Source organism: Fundulus heteroclitus, unplaced genomic scaffold (assembly GCF_011125445.2).
Source record: "Fundulus heteroclitus isolate FHET01 unplaced genomic scaffold, MU-UCD_Fhet_4.1 scaffold_56, whole genome shotgun sequence".
NCBI classification, from domain to species: domain Eukaryota; kingdom Metazoa; phylum Chordata; class Actinopteri; order Cyprinodontiformes; family Fundulidae; genus Fundulus; species Fundulus heteroclitus.
The window spans coordinates 1,481,551-1,497,733 of record NW_023396989.1 but is presented as its reverse complement, the minus strand read 5'-3'; the positions used below and the strand labels follow the sequence as shown (position 1 = coordinate 1,497,733).

Here is a 16,183-nt window from a genome sequence, read left to right as displayed (position 1 = left end):
TCCTGGGAGGAAGTTGGTGTCAGAGCCTCGGCCAATCAGACGGCAGCAAGCAGCGCACCAGCAGGCTGAGGTTTCCTGTCAGGAGGGAAACCGGTTCACAGCTCAGAACCCGACCTGGGCCCAGGTGGAGCGCTGCGGCTCCAGAACCGGCAGAGACCCGGACCTCTGCAGCAGAACCAGAACCCAGCCTGGTTCTGGTTCTGTTGCACCACGCTGGGTTCTGGTTGTGAGCCTTTAGCCTCACATCTACCTCCACAGAACCCCAGGCTGACGGTACCAGGTTCCGGTTCTGGTTCTGGGTCGTTGTTCATGCAGTACCTGGTACCGGGTCTGTAGAGAGACGCCCAGAAACACCGTCCAGGTTCTCCTCAGGTTCCCCCAGATGTTCCTGCAGGTTCTCCTCCCAGTCCAGCCGGACCCGGGAGGCAACCCGAGCAGAACCGCCCGCTGTCCTGTCGGTACCAAAGGAACCCCTCTGATCCACGGCAGCACCATGAGGAACCTGCTGGGTTGTTCTAAGCTGGCGAGCAGAACCTGCAGCTTCCAGGTGGTTCTGATCCAGACAAGCACCGAGGAGATGTTCTGGAACCGGGACAGAACCACGGATGTTCTGAGACGTGAGGAGCGGTTCCACCAGGTGGAGCTGAGGAACGCTCACTGACCCACATGTTCTGGTTCTGATCCGGGTCACAGCTCAGACCCGGTCAGGATAATCCAGGCATCCCGACCGGCGCCGGCCCGGTCCGGTCCACAGAGGATCAGCGCCGCCTTCACTGACACGTCAGAGCAGATCCTCCGGCTGATTAACGGTTCCTAGGAGACACCTTCAGAGGAACCAGAACCGGACCAGGACCAGGACCGGGTTCTAACAGAACAGAACCAGACTGCCGCCTTTATCCACAGAGAACACATCCAGATGTTTCTCACCTGCAGCTTCACCTGGGAACAGGAACACGTTCCCTTCTCCACCGCCACACCAGCAGAACCCAGCAGAACCTCCAGAACCCAGCAGAACATCCAGAACCCAGCAGAACATTGTCTGGAAGTTACCAGTTTCTTCCTTTTTTTACTTGCTTTAATTCTCTTTTTATTTTCCTATGTTTTAATCATGTAAAGCACTTTGCTCTTATACAGAAATGTGCTATACAGATAAACTCGCCTTACTTTCAACATAAATTGTACAGCTTTAAATCTTACAGGGTCCCAGAATACATTTAATTTAAAAAATAACAGATGTGATTATATAAAGTTGCCAGTATGGCGGTGTATATATATCTGAGTGTTTATGTAGAGGCTGCAGGCTGCTGGTGTATTGCTCAGTGGGTCAGATGTTCTATAGAGAGTTTTATGAAATCAGATCTGCCTCCAGAACCAACGGCGGTTCTCCTCCACGCAGAAACACCTGGTCTGGTTTCACACCTGAGGTTAACGTCTAAATGTGACGTCGGAGACTCGTTCTACATCAACGATCCTTCTGCTTCCATCGTTTTACAGCTTACTGTGATTTATGTTAAATCTAGATTTAATGCTACTTCATGCATGTTGAACCAATGTGTTAGTTTAGTTATTTCTGTGATCACCACCTTTGTGTTGTTGAGGTTTTCTCCAATACAGGAGATGCCATGATGTATTTTAGCAGGTTTGATACTTTCAATATGTCACTTATATATAAATTTAATAATTTAGGGCCCAACACGGACCCTGTGGGACCCCATAAATTATATTTAATAATTCTGGTTGGTAATAATTCACCTACTTCTACAACTAGTTTCCTTTGTGTGCTGTAGGTGGTCAGCCAGTTAACACCGTCTCTACAGCTGTTTTAGTCAGATGTTCATTATTTATGACATTATTTATGACATTATTTATGTCCTGATTTATGTCATGATTATATATCATGACATATCATTGATGGTTCCTTTCATCCGGACCGGCTATGATTTCCTCTGGTACCTGCACCAACCACCATGTTGACTGTCTGAATGTTTTCTACCTTTTACTGAACACTTTTTCTGGTAACAGGTCTATAATGATATAAAATAATCTTATCATCAGATTTAAACAAAGCTTTTTTTACTGTATTTAGAAACGATCACAGATGTGTGTCTGCAGCGTCACCAGTTATTTTCTAAATTAACTCCATTCCTGTCCAGGTATTTATTAATTTATTATCCTCACGTTTATTCACTGATTATTCACCACATCAGTAATTCATGTTCTGTACGTTAAAGATGTGGTTCTTGTTGTTTTCATGTTCTGTGGTTCTTGTTTAACTCGTTAATTCACCATCTCAGGCGTTTCATTCACGGTTTTGTAATTTCAGATTTAATCATTAATTTTTTACCGGTGATGCTGATGGCGGTTCTGATGAAGCTGCTTCAGAACCAGCAGCTACGGCCCGTTTAACACCAGATATTAGATTATTATTCACACCGGGCCTCAGGGCAGAACCGGGTCATTTCCCGGAACCAGAGTAAAAATATCCCTGAGTCAGACCCCCCCCGGCTCTACTTCTGTTTTTACTGGAAGCTCCATGGGAACCACAGCGGGTTGGGCCATAAACGCTGTTTGTTTAAAGGTTCTGGTTCCTGTTCTGATTGATCCGCTTCAGCCGGCGCCGAGCCGCTCTCTGGTCACGTCGACACGGCGGACCGGACCAGACCGGGCCGGGCCGGACCCGCTGCTGGAATCCCATTCATGTCCTGGCCAGGAGCCCGGAAACATTCAGCCCATTAGATCACCGGCACCGACAGCAGACCGGGCCGGCACACAGAACCTGGAACCGGGCCGGCACACAGAACCTGGAACCGGGCCTGGGCTGGACCGGCTGTGGTTCTACTGCAGCAGATCAGAGATGAACCAGAACCAACAGGCAGCCCGACCGGACCGCCCTCCTGGACCCGTCATTAACCAAAGGTTCTGGTTCTGGTCGGGAAAATGTGTCGGTCTAAAGCAGGAGTTTGGAAACGGGTTCCTTCAAAACCAAGAAATTAGCTCAATAATCCAGAAACAGTGAGCTGACACTAAGTCCAGTAAAGTTTTCTCAGAAAGGTTCCACAAAGGTTCCCAGGTCCAGGAAGGTGAGCGGTACCGTCCACATAGGAGACCTTTAAGCTTAAGGAGGTTCTGTAAAGTTCTGGTTCTGCTAGAGGTTATAGTTCTAGAAAGCAGCCTGTCTGGCTGGTAGTCACCGTCTCTGTCCAGCAGCTGACTCGTCTCACAGTCACTTCCTGTTTGAGTCACTGATGATGTCATTGATGACATCATCAGGTTCTCCGCCGGGCCTCCTCCCCTGGTGACTCGTCCGGTTTCTGTCTGGACTGGAAGCTGACCTCAGATCAGCAGGACAGGAGGACGTTCTATCAGGCGCCACTCTGTCCACTCGTCCACTTCCTGGTGGACACTAAAAATAGCTGTGGACAGACCTGGACACCGTCGGGGGGGGGGGGGGGGCCCCCAGGAGCCCCACATGGAGTCTGAAACTCCAGACCAACAACGGTCCACCTCCTAGCAGACATGAAGGTGGACTACAGAGGTCCACCCTGACCATCTGAGACCAGTAAGGCTGCTTCATCTCTGGACCCAGACCTGGACCCAGACCCAGAGCCGGACCTGGACCTGGACCTGGACCCAGACCTGGACCTGGACCCGGACCCAGATGACTCACGGTTCAGACCAGGAAAGGAGAAGCTTTCAGAATAGAACATGAAGAGGAACCGACATGGTTCACTTCCCCTGCAGAACGTTTCCTCTCACCGCTTTGGACACAAGGCCTCCTGCCTCTGAAGTAGTGGGATTACTTCCTGATTACTTCCTGCCTCTGAAGTAATGGGATTACTTCCTGCCTCTGAAGTAGTGGGATTACTTCCTGATTACCTCCTGCCTCTCAAGTAGTGGGATTACTTCCTGCTGGTTTGAAATATTGGGAACGTCACGTCACCTTTACTGAATAAAGTTATAGCGTGATGTATGATGATACTGGGTTATTGTCCCCTGGTGGGGCCCCAGCCTGGATTGGGTTCATCTCCTGCTACCGTGGGTCCAGGGTAAAGCTGTGGGACCCGAATGTAACACCCCACACCACCACAGGACCCCAAGGATGGCGTCCTTCTAGGAAGAACACATCTGATTGGGCCCACTGTCAGGGGCCCCATCAGATCAGCCTCCCTTAATTAAGCAGGGAATAATCACCATCAAAATAGCAGCACACCAGCATTGAAATGGATCTGGCTAATACTTGGAGTCATTAGATGGTTCTTCAAAGATACCGTGCCTGCTAGTAGAACCATCCCAGAGTGGGTCCAGAGTGGGCCCAGAGTGGGGGTGGCCCACTCTGGGCCCACTCTGGGCTGGGTGGGCAGTCTGTGGGGCAGTGTGGCTGAACCCACTCTTGTCCCAGTGGGGCACGTTTGCGTATTTATGCCCCTGTGGACAGGTCCAGAGGGCAGTTCCACCTCTGCAGAATCGTCCCACATGGGTCCCTCGTTAAGGTCCAGTATGTTCTGCTTTTTTTTAAAGAATTTTTTAGAGCACCAACCTAAAAACGACACAAACTAGCCGGGATTACTAATCTAGGCGTGTGAGTAACGTTGACCCAGATCCAGCGAACCGGAGCTAATTTAGGCCACCGGGCTGAAAACAGGATGTTATGTTGAGACGTTCAGCAGGTCTGCTCCACTGTGGCTCCACTGAGGCCCCTGGGGGCCCCACACTGGACCCACTGGACCCACTCAGGAAACACTCACTGGTGTCCGACCAAACGGTCTCAACCTGGTCGGGTTAAGACTGACTGACCCAGGAAGACACCTGCGGGGGTCTGGGGCCCCATAGGGCCCCGCCGGGCCCAGCCGTGTCCTGGTTCTGGTTCAGGTCCGACTCGTCTCTACACACGGCACCGTATACGCAGTTCTGGTCCGGTACCAGGACTGAGACCGGCCCATTTAGCAGCCTGGAGAACTGCTGATCCGGACCCGTTGGTGGATCCCAGCGAACAGAACCGAAGGTCTGGACAGTTCTGTGGGTCAGAATCAGGGAGGTCCGGTTCTGTTGCTGTCCTGAAATAGACTGCAGGAGGAGATGTTTGTCTCAGAGGGGAAATCCTGTCCACATCCTGAGGAACTTTCCATTTCCTCCCTGATCCGCCCGCATTGTCCAGCAGAACCGCCGGTCCGACAGGACAAACAGGGCCATCTCTGAGCGAATACAGTTCTGGTTCTGGTCCGATTCAGACCAGCCAGAATAACCTGTCTGTCAGAACCGGACCAAGCAGACCCTGCTGGAACCTCATCTGAGGACAGACCGGTCCTTGTGAGTCACTGACTGGGAACAGAACCAGGAAGTGAGCTCATTAAATTGTAAACATCAAGGATCCGGTTCCAGCCAAGAACCCGAGCCAGAACCAACCGTTTGGGTCCGGTGCTCAGCCTCTCCACCTGAACGGACCGCAGTGCGCTTCAGAACACCTGACTGCCAGAACAGATCAGAACCAGACGGATCAGAACCGGCTGCTTCAGCTCAGCCGTTTGGACACGAGGGAGCAGGAAACCGGGCCTGATGTGGAGGGAAAAGTCAAAATATATTTAGATTTTAAAAGTATTATTAATGTCAGTTTTTAATTAATAGTACGTGGCTACATGTAATATGAATTATTAAAACACTTCTACTAATTGACTCTCATTTAACAGTTCATTTCCACCAACAGAACGTGGCATTTCTCCTGTAGGGCTGTCACTCAGGGAGCCCCACAAGTGAAGCCAAATAACCAATCATATACTGTTGCTAGGGAAGATTTATAAATATTTGGCCAATCAGCATCACGACAGAGAGAGACACATTTTGTCATGTGATGAGTGAGTTTGAATATTCTGTTGTGTTGTGAAACTGTTTGGCTGAACAGATAACAGTATGGTGTATGCCTACTTTGGTGACAAATAGTGAATTTTAGTGTTTAATACTGTTCCTTTCTAAAATAAGACCTAATATAGCTGTAAATGTTTAAATGTATCTGTAAGCTGCTGATTAAATGCTTATTGTGGAATCGTAGTAATTTTCTGACTTTTAATTTAAACGTACTGAGTTAGGCAGGGAAATCTATTGGTCTAAAGACCTATTTTCACCAGCAGCCACTGGAGCAGACGGATCAGAACCAGACGGATCAGAACCGGACGGATCAGAACCAGACGGATCAGAACCGGACAGATCAGAACCAGACGGATCAGAACCGGACGGATCAGAACCAGACAGATCAGAACCAGACAGAACAGAACCAGACGGATCAGAACCAGACGGATCAGAACCGGACGGATCAGAACCGAACCTGTTCTGCTCCCCTGGATCTGCCTGTTTCACACCCTGCTGCGGCGGCGCCAGGAGATGTGGGCCGGCTCAGAACCGGTCCCAGCAGCCGGGTCATCTCTGGGTTCAGGTTTAAAATGGGAGTTCTGTCCCGGGTTCTGGCAGAACCTTCATGTTCTCTGACCCACATGCTTACAGGGTTAATCTCCGTCACTCTGATGGTGTCTGACAGATGTTCTGCTGCTCTCCTGATCCGACTTTCCTCGGATCGGCGCCAGATGACGGTTAAAGTGCCGCGCTGCAGTCGGCTTAATGAGCGCGCCTGGATTATTGCCTCGTTTCTGGATTATTGCCTCGTTCCTGGATTATTGCCTCGTTTCTGGATTATTGCCTCGTTTCTGGGGATTAAAGCAGACGCTTCCTTCCAGACACTCAAGGAGGAACCTGGAGAACCAACATTACGGGTCCTAGGAGGAGTAAGAACCACCTAGAACCTCCTAGAACCTCTGAGGACTGGAACCAGCAACCACAACCCTGCAGGTCCAGAGATACAGATGGTGGAAAGACGGAGTTTCCTGAATCACTGTATGACATCACAGGTCACATGACCAGGAACAGTGACATCACAGGTCACATGACCAGGTAGACGATGACATCACAGGTCACATGACCAGGAACAGTGACATCACAGGTCACAGACGGTGACATCACAGGTCACATGACACGCTGTAACAGACTCCCAGCTGGTTCCTCCTTCACAGGTTCTTCTCTCCAGGTTCAGGTTCTGGTTCTGGAGACCCGGGAGGAAAGTTCTGGTCCAGATCCAGACTCCCTGTGAGCTTTTCAGAGGATTTATGAAAAATGTCAACCGGAGCGATGATGCGTTACCAGAGACGGAGAAGTGAGGATAAAAGTTCCTGACTTTTACCAAACGATCTCTAAATTAGTTAAAACTAAACATTAACGCTGGCCCACAGCTCCAGAACCCAGCAGAACCAGCAGAACCAGCTGCTCCAGCCCTGCAGGTCAGAACCGACCTCTGGGTCAGTACCACCTGGTTCTGGACCAGGCTGAGACAGAACCTGGAAGAACTCCTGACTTCCTTCAACTTTATGGAAACCCCCCAGGAACTGAAACTCCTGCAGCCTGTGGTTCTGGGTTCTGGGTTCTAGAACCTGCCAGAACCCAGAACCACAGCTTCCCTTCACCTCCAGAACCCCGTGGTTCTGCTCAGATGTGTCATGGACCTGGTATTCTGCAGAAACTGATCCCGCAGCTGGGCTCCGGGACAAAGCGGCTCTATTTTTGGACTTCCTGTCATGAGAACCGAGCCGGGACCGTCCCGGGGTCACCGCTCCCTGCTGCCCAGCTGTTCGGAACCAGCGGGAGCGGACCTGGCCCGGTACCGGCCTGTTCCTTACCGTAAACCCGGAGCCAGCCCTGCTGCTGGGACACGGCGTCCCCCAGGATCCGGTCCAGCAGGGGGTCCAGCGGGCTCAGTCCGCCCTGCAGGTCCAGGTCTCCCGGTACCGAGTCCGGCTCCATGGTCCGCCGGGAAAACTTGCTGCTGAGGGGGGAGAGCCTCCCGCGGAGCGCCTTAATCCGGGAAGAGTGAGAGAAAGTGGAAGAAAGTGGCTCCGCTGCCGCATGGAGGCTCCGGAGCTCCGGCCGCCCTGCTGCTCCCTCCAGGCCGCTAGCCGCTGCGCCTGCAGCCGGCGGCGCTCCGGCGCTCCGCCCGGTTCTGCCTCATGGCTCCAGTTCTGGGAAAAAACGCTTCAAACTTCCAGCAAAGCTCCGGAAACAGCTGGCCGGGGACCTGCTGTCCTCTCCCGGCTGAATGGGTGCCCGCAGCCCGGCAGGCGGAGCGCAGAGAGCGGCTGGAAGTCCGGGATCCAGGCGGAGGTCGGAGAGTCTCCGGCGGGATGAAGGTCTGAGCCGATGTCGCTCCGCGGGGCCGCGCCGGGCCGCGGGAGCGCGCCGTGACCTGCGAGCGACGCGGGAGCGCGCAGGAAGATCCGGGAGGAAGAGGAGGACTTTCATGACCTGAGGCCATGTTTGCTGATGAAGGTGGAGCAGAATCTCCTCAGAACCAGATAAACCTGCAGAGAACCTCACATTATTATTATTATTATTATTATTATTATTATTATTATTATTATGACGATAATAATAATATTAATAATAATAATAATGTTGATATTATTATTATTGTTGTTATTGTAATAGCAATAAAAATAATTACTATTAACAATAATACTAATATTAATATTATTGCTGTTAATAATAATAATAATAATAATAATAATAATAATAATAATAATAATAGTGATAATATCACTATTAGTAGTAGTAGTAGTAGTAGTTGTAGTAGTAAGATTATTATTATTATTATTATTATTTTATTATTATTATTATTATCAGGGTTGTTTTAACGACAGCCCTCAGGTCATCTTATTCATACAGATTTATATAAACACTCTGATCCTTTTTTAATCGTCTTTATCTCTTTTATAGGAATTTGTATGAACTTTAGTCATATTTTTGTTGATATTTTTCCATATTCAGCTGTTTAATTCGGTGCGTTCTAAAAAGAAAAAGCTGCATCAAAGAGCTGTAAATATTACACCCAGTCTCCAGGCGGCCCACACCAGGAGCAGGTCTGGGTTCTTGTGTTCGCGTCTCACAGGCAGGACCGGTCCAAAGCTACAGGGCAGAACAGTTCCTATTCCTTCTGGTTCTAACCCAGACCCGGGAACCTGAGGCTGGCTCCAAGCTCTGGTTTGTCTGAGAGGGCCTGAAAGATCTGGGAGGTTCTGTGGTGCCGGTCCAGAGGACCCTGCCAGCCCGGTTCTAAGAACAGGGTTCTGTCAGCTCTGGTTTTCCCTCAGGGAATCAGGGCCATCATCGTGGTAACATTTCATTTCCATTCATTTTGGATAAAAACAGTAAAATGTAACATTATTTCTATTTAACCCAGGAGTTTTCTGTGTTAATTAGGAATTAAATGTTAAAAAAGATTCTGGTTCTGGTTATTTTGGACTTTTTTTCACTTTTTCTGATTATTCACTGTCCTTTCAGTCATCTTCTCTTTTTGATAATCTGTTTTATCCTTTCTGTGGTTCTGTCTGGGCCCAGTCTGAGTTCACTCTGACTCTGATCCAGTGGGCCCACTGAGGGCCCGGTTCTATCAGAACATCCCCCTGCTGGTCCCTGTGTGTAGCAACACATCGGGTCAGGTTCGGTTCTAGGAGAAACTGCAGTAAAACCTGAAACCATAGCAGTAAAGGTCCAGTTCTTCAGAACCCTCACAGTGTGAGCTGGTTCAGTTCAAGGGTGAACAGAACTCTGACCCAGTTCTCTGACGGTACCAGCAGGGGGCAGCAGCGCGCCAGCTGACGGGTCTTTGTCCGTCTGAACTGGACCGGTTCGGCTGGAAGGTGTCTGACCTGCAGCTGCTCAGGAAGCGGAGAGGATTCTGGTTCTGGTCCAGAAGGTTCTGTTGGAGCAGCAGCAGGAGGTTCTGCAGCCAGGACAGGCTGAGACTACAGGTTCTGTTCGGGTCGGGTTGATTAACAGGGTCTGGTTCTGTTCAGCATCAAACTAAGGTTTATTATTCAGTGGAGGGATCAGAACACCGGTTCTGATCAGGAGGTTCTGGTGAGGTTCTGACCTCCTTATGTTCTGGGTCCTGGTTCTATGAGCTGTTCTTGTTTCCATTGGTGTGTTCTCATCATGTTCTCCTGAGTTCTGGTGTTTTATGAAGATCCACATGAGGACGCACCACATGCTCAGCACGCCGCTCCACCATCCAGTCTGACGGTCAGTAGGACGTCTTTGTGGACTGATGACCGCAGCACATTGTGCTGTTAAAGGGGAGTTTTCCTCTCCACTGTCGCTTCATGCATGCTCAGTATGAGGGATTGCTGCAAAGCCATCAACAATGCAGACGACTGTCCACTGTGGCTCTACGCTCTTTCAGGAGGAGTGAATGCTGCTTGGAGAGACTTGATGCAACCTGCTGGGTTTCCTTAGAACCTTTGGACCAACCGGACTGGAGGATCTGACAGAACCGGGTCTGGACCAGTTCTGGAGACGTCGGCTGTGAATCAGCGCGTTATGAATAAACGGGTTTGATCCGAGACGTTTTAAAGTTCTTGTTCAGTTCTGGCTGACGGCTTACTGCAGCTTCTTTTCACCGATTACAGGAAAAATAAACCCAAGTGTTTAGAAACGCAGATTTTTATCAGTTTAGTGTATTGTATAAAAGGGGAAAGACAAGAGAACATGCTACTGAGGAACACCAGGCGCTGGCTGGAGTTCCTCAGCTTGAGGAAAGCTGCTGCTGAGCTAAACTCAGGACCATTAAAACGTCTGACCCAAGTGGAACCGGGTTCTCCTGAGGAGGACCAGACGATGATTCAATAATGATAGTTATTAATAGATAGACGTGTGGTTACATAGAAAAAAATAAAGTTCAATAGAAGTTCAGTAGAATAACAGTTTTTCTTCCTTATGCATTATAGCCATGTAGGTTACTGTTACATCATTACATCCTCCCAGCCAATCACAACGCAGAACCAGGAACGCTCCGTCAAGTTTCAAAGAGTTCTTTTTTATTTAAGACTTTTTGGTAAAATGTTGGGTGAATAAAGAGTTGTGTTTTAATTCAAAAAATAGACCATTAAGCAACAGCATAAAATGGCCACTTAAGATATATGTTTTTATTTATTTTATCAGTATTGATCGATACGGCTTGTATTTTATTAATATGCTTTGTTTGGTCCAGCCCTGTAGCTGAGAGCAGGATGGTAACTTCTCCATAAGCAGCAGTAAGCAGCCGGCTGTCTTCTCCATCCTACCATCACAAACGTAAATGTCTGCTTTGTTAAACTTTGGGTCAGAACTTTAGAACCAGTCCGGTTCAGGCCCGGTTAGAACCTGGATAACAGACGCCGGATAACGGCAGGTTCTGTAAGCCTGGATGGAAGAGAACCCTGGTTCTCACCAGGTTCTCCTCCATCCAGTCCAGTCCAGCATGTTATCTGGTCTACGTGGGGAGCGCATCCCTGTCATCATGCCCTGGGGGGGACCCATCAGGCGTCCAGGGTCCGCCTCTGACCCGGTGACCTCTGACCCGGTGGCCTCTGGAGAGAGGTCCTCAGTGAAACCCTGAGCTGTGGATCCAGGGAACTCCCCTGTTGGATGAACTCAGCGCCTGAAGGCAGGATAAGAACGGCGTGGATCTGAAAACGGTTCAGAACCTCCTGATGCTGCTGCCGTGTCCTCCTGGCTCCTCCGTCCCGCCAACACGTTACTCAGCCCTAGTCTGAAGCGGGTTCAGACTAGGGCTGAACAATTAATCGCATTTTCAATATAATCACGATTTTAAAAAAACGCAATTTCCAAATCGCAGAGTCAGCAATTTTTGGTTATGTAACAATTAGTGAATCAGTCACGTCCATTAGGTGTTGGTAAAATGTTTAAAGTGAGTTTGCCTCCACATGGAAGGGAAGACAGCTGCAGCAGTGAGATAATCTAATTTTATTACTTGTTTTAGAGTTTATATAATCATACATAGCATTAAGTTCTGGTCAATCAGTTTAATACATTGACTTGCTTGTTGGTTGCACTTTATGTTCAACAAGGATTGATGTCCAAATCAACTAAAAGCTGTTCTCTTGAATAATATTCTGATTAATAGAAACATTAAAAGTTCTTGTTTTAAATAGTCCTTGTTTACAAACATCTTTATTTAGAGGCCATTTTTGTTGCTTGTGGTTAATGCAGAGAAAAGTCAAAATTGCAATTTTGGTTGAAATATATTGTAGGCAGAACGCAATAATTTCTGCTCTGAGTTTAGATGCTGTGGGTCTTTTAGCAACTAATCTGCACAGCGAGGAAACAAAATGATTTGTTGTTTGTATATGTTTAAAAAGACATGATAAATTAAACTGGAAAAAAATTGCATTAAATCGCAATATTAAGAAAAAAAATCGCAATTAGATTATTTTCCAAAATTGTTCAGCCCTAGTTCAGACATCAGGTGCACGTAATTTCAGCCGAAAGAAAGTGGACTCAGACACGAGGCGACTCCTGTAGTAGTTTGTTTTTATTACTGAGAGGTTAGGTTTGGGTTTACAGGCAGGTGAGATCAGAGCAGGAACCTGGCAGGAAGCCTGCAGGCTGAGCAGCTCCAGCCTGGCCTCCACCAGCCGTATAACTTAGAACACTGAGCCCAGAGCCGGGAGCTGCACAGGCTGCAGGACAGACGAGAACAGCTGGGACCGCTTAGTGAGAGCGTGGACACTGCAGAGGCACCGGCTGCTCTCCTTTAAGGCACAAACAGGGAATAAAACCACACATGAGGGCGCTTGTTGCCTCGTCCTGGCTGGTGGAGCGGTAAAAACCCCAGATATTCAGTTTAGATCCTGGAAACCCACAAAGAATCAACACAAACAGTAACGGTGTAAGGCAGCAGCTCTCAGCCCTGTATACAAGCAAGCAGAGATAATAATTATAACAATTATAATAACATACCACAGACGTTATGATAGAGGATATATTTTCAGAGGTTTCCGTTGATTGATTGTGATCAAACATAATGAGGCTGCTCGGGATAAATTCAGCCAATCACTTATTTACACACATAATAAACTCCTCGCTCTAACTCATAATAATAAAAAACATTCACTCAAAAATAGAACATTTGAAATAATTATTAGCACCAGTGTATCAGATAAAACTCTCGCTACGCAGAATGTACAAAGTTGCATAGTGTCTGGATGTGGAGAGGAGGCAAACGTGAGGCGCCGCAGCGCTGGAACCGCCTTTAAGAGCCGAAATGAGCCGGCAGGAGCTGCCAAAGTCCTGAAAGCTGGCATTTCATGGATCACAACCTGATGTTACACACAAAAGATCCAACATCATCCACCAGGAAACAACCTTAGAGAGCGTTTCATCTGGTGTCAGGAAGCTTGGGCTGTTTCCCAACACGTTCAGTGCAGGTTCTCTAATCCCAGGTTTCCACCACAGACAGAAGTCCCTGAACGCCTGATTCATCCCACATGTTCTAGTTCTCCTTCTGCTAAGGTGCCTGGATCTAAAGTTTAGGATTTTCTCTAGACTTTGGGGGATTTTACCTTCTGCCCTGGAACATGCTAACATCTGTCCAATACAGGCTCTAACTGCAACACTAAGAAACACGCTGAGTGAAACGCGTTGTCAGCCACATTGCAGCCAGAGTCAGAATAAATCCGTTCACTGAGATCGGGTCAACATGTCCAGGAGGGAAACCCAGACATCCCAGTCTCTCCTCATCAGCAGCTCAAACCGCCTCCACCGACTCCCTTCTATGCAGGAAAAGCATCTGAATAAACTTCCTGCTTTTTCCCCAAGTCAGCTGTTATAACGAGTTTTTTATACATGACAAAAATGCTATTGGTTTCTTTAGTCCTCTAGAAATGTTTGCAGTCCAAAAAAAAGCTGTGCAGCCTGAGTCAACAAGAGTCTGCTAGCTTAGCATGCTAAGGCTAACTAGCAAGCTGCTTGAAAGTAGAGATGCTCCTTTACTATAGCTGGAATTTTAACACACATTTTCCACTACTTATAGGGAAAAAAAGTTTTAAAATTGTCATTTAATAGCATCTCTGTTTATTCACTTATTTCTGCCACTTTGGTATCACTGAGGCACAAACTCCAGCCCAGTAGGTGAGCTTTAAAAGTTTACTAACTTCAAGGCCCTTTCAGTACCAATCCAAGTATTTTGTTGCGAGCACAGATACCAGAAGTAGGCTACTGTTAGCGACACTAGTTATTAAAACCAGGAAACTATACGCTGGAATTACTGTTGGAAGATAAGCCAACTCATTCTTTATATAAAATGATTATCTACTAAAACTGAGCAGTAAATACTGATGAAAATGTTATGCTAGTAGTAGCTTTAGCAATAACTAACAAATGTGGGCATGTTGAAGTTAAAACTTGCATTAGCATCTTAAAGAAAATGTTTGAGTTCATCTTAATATGCTAACTAACTAGTTCAGAGTTCGAATGTCTCCTGTGCTGACGGCGGTGTTAGCATGTTAGCATGTTGTTAGCATGCTAACATCAGTTGTGCATTTAAGGCGTACCAACAAAACAACCTCGGAGGACTGGAATGCTATTATTAGCCTCAGTGAGCTAACACAAACTTATCATGGTGATTTTAGTTATTCCCTAAAAATGAAAATGTGTTTCTTGGTAGAAAATTCTCCGAGCCTAAAACCTGCTTTTGAAACTGTAGATCATTTAAAACCGGAGCATAAATCCAAAGAAAAGCTCTATAAGACCGTCAGAAAGCCAGAGAACTGCTGGTAAAGATAAATTTGAGCGAGTAAAAGGTGCAGCATATTAATGGTAAATTCATAGAAACTGGAACTGGACTATGACCTTGATTTTAGGCAGGCCTATTGCAGTTCATCTGAAGTAAACCTTTGAAATGTTTCTCCGTGTTTTTCAGTGTGGATGAAACAGGTTTGAGGCTGAGATTATGAAGCTGCTTGTAAACTCTTTTTCAATTATCTGGGACGTTTTGGCTGCTCTTGGGAGGTTTTGAGCTTCTGTCTGTGATGAAAAAGGCCGTTTCTTCAGTGAATTCACAGCTTCTACATAAATTCTGGTTAAATTCTGGAAGATTGTAAATGAAAAGCAGTTAGGTTCTGATTTCATGTCTCTCGGACTTTGGCAGCTTCCTGCGGCCGAGTTTTTGTTTGACTTTACCAAAGACTGCCCCCTGCTGGAGGCGTGAATACTGCAGAGGAGAAGCTTTGAGACGTTTTCCCCGCTGTCCGTGTCGAGAGCGTAGCTTCGGGATGAGGATCGGAGAATTCCTTCACGTGTTCTGAAATGTTGAAGACAAAATTATGGCGAGGCGCCAGCGAACTCCCTGTGTGGCTGCAGTCGCGTCGGGTTTGTGGTTCTGGTTGACTCTCTGAGGTCTGTCCACCTCGCTGCACGGCGTCTCTGCGCCGCGGAGTTCATCGTAACGCCGCCGCCGTCACCAGCAGCTGCCTTTATGCTGGGAGCGGCTGAAATGTTGGCAAAGAATCTGAGAACAAGAACTGTTTTGGTACAAGTCAGCAAGTTTGCCGGAGTGTTAGACGTGAGTGAAGGGGCGGGGCGTACGGAGGAGGTGGGCGGGGCTAAGGTTGCTCCAGCGCCGCCGAGTTGAAGCAGCCCTCGGGTAACGTGTTCTTGATGTCGTTGAGGTTGGCGATGTCGCTGCGGATCTCTCGGATCTGCCGTTCGTAGTCGTCGATCATCTCCTTCTGCGTGCTCGCCACATCGTTCAGATCCGCCAGCTTCTTGTCCAGCTCGCTGCCGGCCATCTTGTCCTTGGCGCGCTTCAGAGACTCGTCGATCCGGTTCAGTTTGCTCAGGTCCACTTTGTCGAGGTTTCCTGCGGAGAAGACGTGGCGTTAGGCTGTGAGCGTCTTTAGACGGGAGTAGAGCTGCTTTGGGAGACCTACCCAGCTGATCCATCAGGTCCAGGATGATCTTCAGCACCGTCTTCACCGTACTCTTAGCCTTGCGAGCGTTGTCCTCGGCCTGCTTCGCATTATCTGACGCCTGCAGGACACACCGATCCCACCAAATTCATCAACAACAGTTTCTTTTAGACCGTTTGAAACTTCCTCAAAGATCAGCGGATGCGTTGGTACCATGGCAGCCATCATCATGTCGCTGTCGGCCTCATCCTTCTTCCTCTTCAGCTCCTCCTCTGCCTCGTTCAGCTGATCCATCATGCTGTTCACGTCTTTCTCCAGCTTGCTGGTGTCCTGCAGAGCCTTCTCTGCGTCCTCCTTGGTCTTAGCTGAACTCTGCGGGGACACGGTGTCAGAGACGGTGAGTA

The 16,183-nt window shown here is 48.1% G+C and overlaps 3 protein-coding genes across 3 annotated transcripts in view; 1 reads left to right on the top strand and 2 right to left on the bottom strand.

Annotated features, from left to right (window-relative positions):
- The window catches only part of LOC118556065 (ras GTPase-activating protein nGAP-like), a 59,671-nt gene extending 51,414 nt beyond the window's left edge, over nt 1-8,257 (bottom strand). Inside the window, exon 1 of the mRNA XM_036132885.1 lies at nt 7,716-8,257. Coding sequence (XP_035988778.1) covers nt 7,716-7,839 — 124 coding nt within the window. The 5' untranslated portion in view covers nt 7,840-8,257. The remainder of the gene's footprint in view (nt 1-7,715) is intronic.
- Nucleotides 1-16,183, top strand: part of LOC105922418 (M1-specific T cell receptor alpha chain-like) — a 571,536-nt gene that overhangs the window by 147,976 nt on the left and 407,377 nt on the right. The gene's annotated exons all lie outside the window — the stretch shown is intronic.
- The window catches only part of LOC118556338 (laminin subunit gamma-1-like), a 50,317-nt gene continuing 46,973 nt past the window's right edge, over nt 12,840-16,183 (bottom strand). Inside the window, exons 26-28 of the mRNA XM_036133013.1 lie at nt 15,993-16,151; nt 15,801-15,900; nt 12,840-15,730 (exon numbers count right to left, since the gene is read on the bottom strand). Coding sequence (XP_035988906.1) covers nt 15,474-15,730; nt 15,801-15,900; nt 15,993-16,151 — 516 coding nt within the window. The 3' untranslated portion in view covers nt 12,840-15,473. The remainder of the gene's footprint in view (nt 15,731-15,800; nt 15,901-15,992; nt 16,152-16,183) is intronic.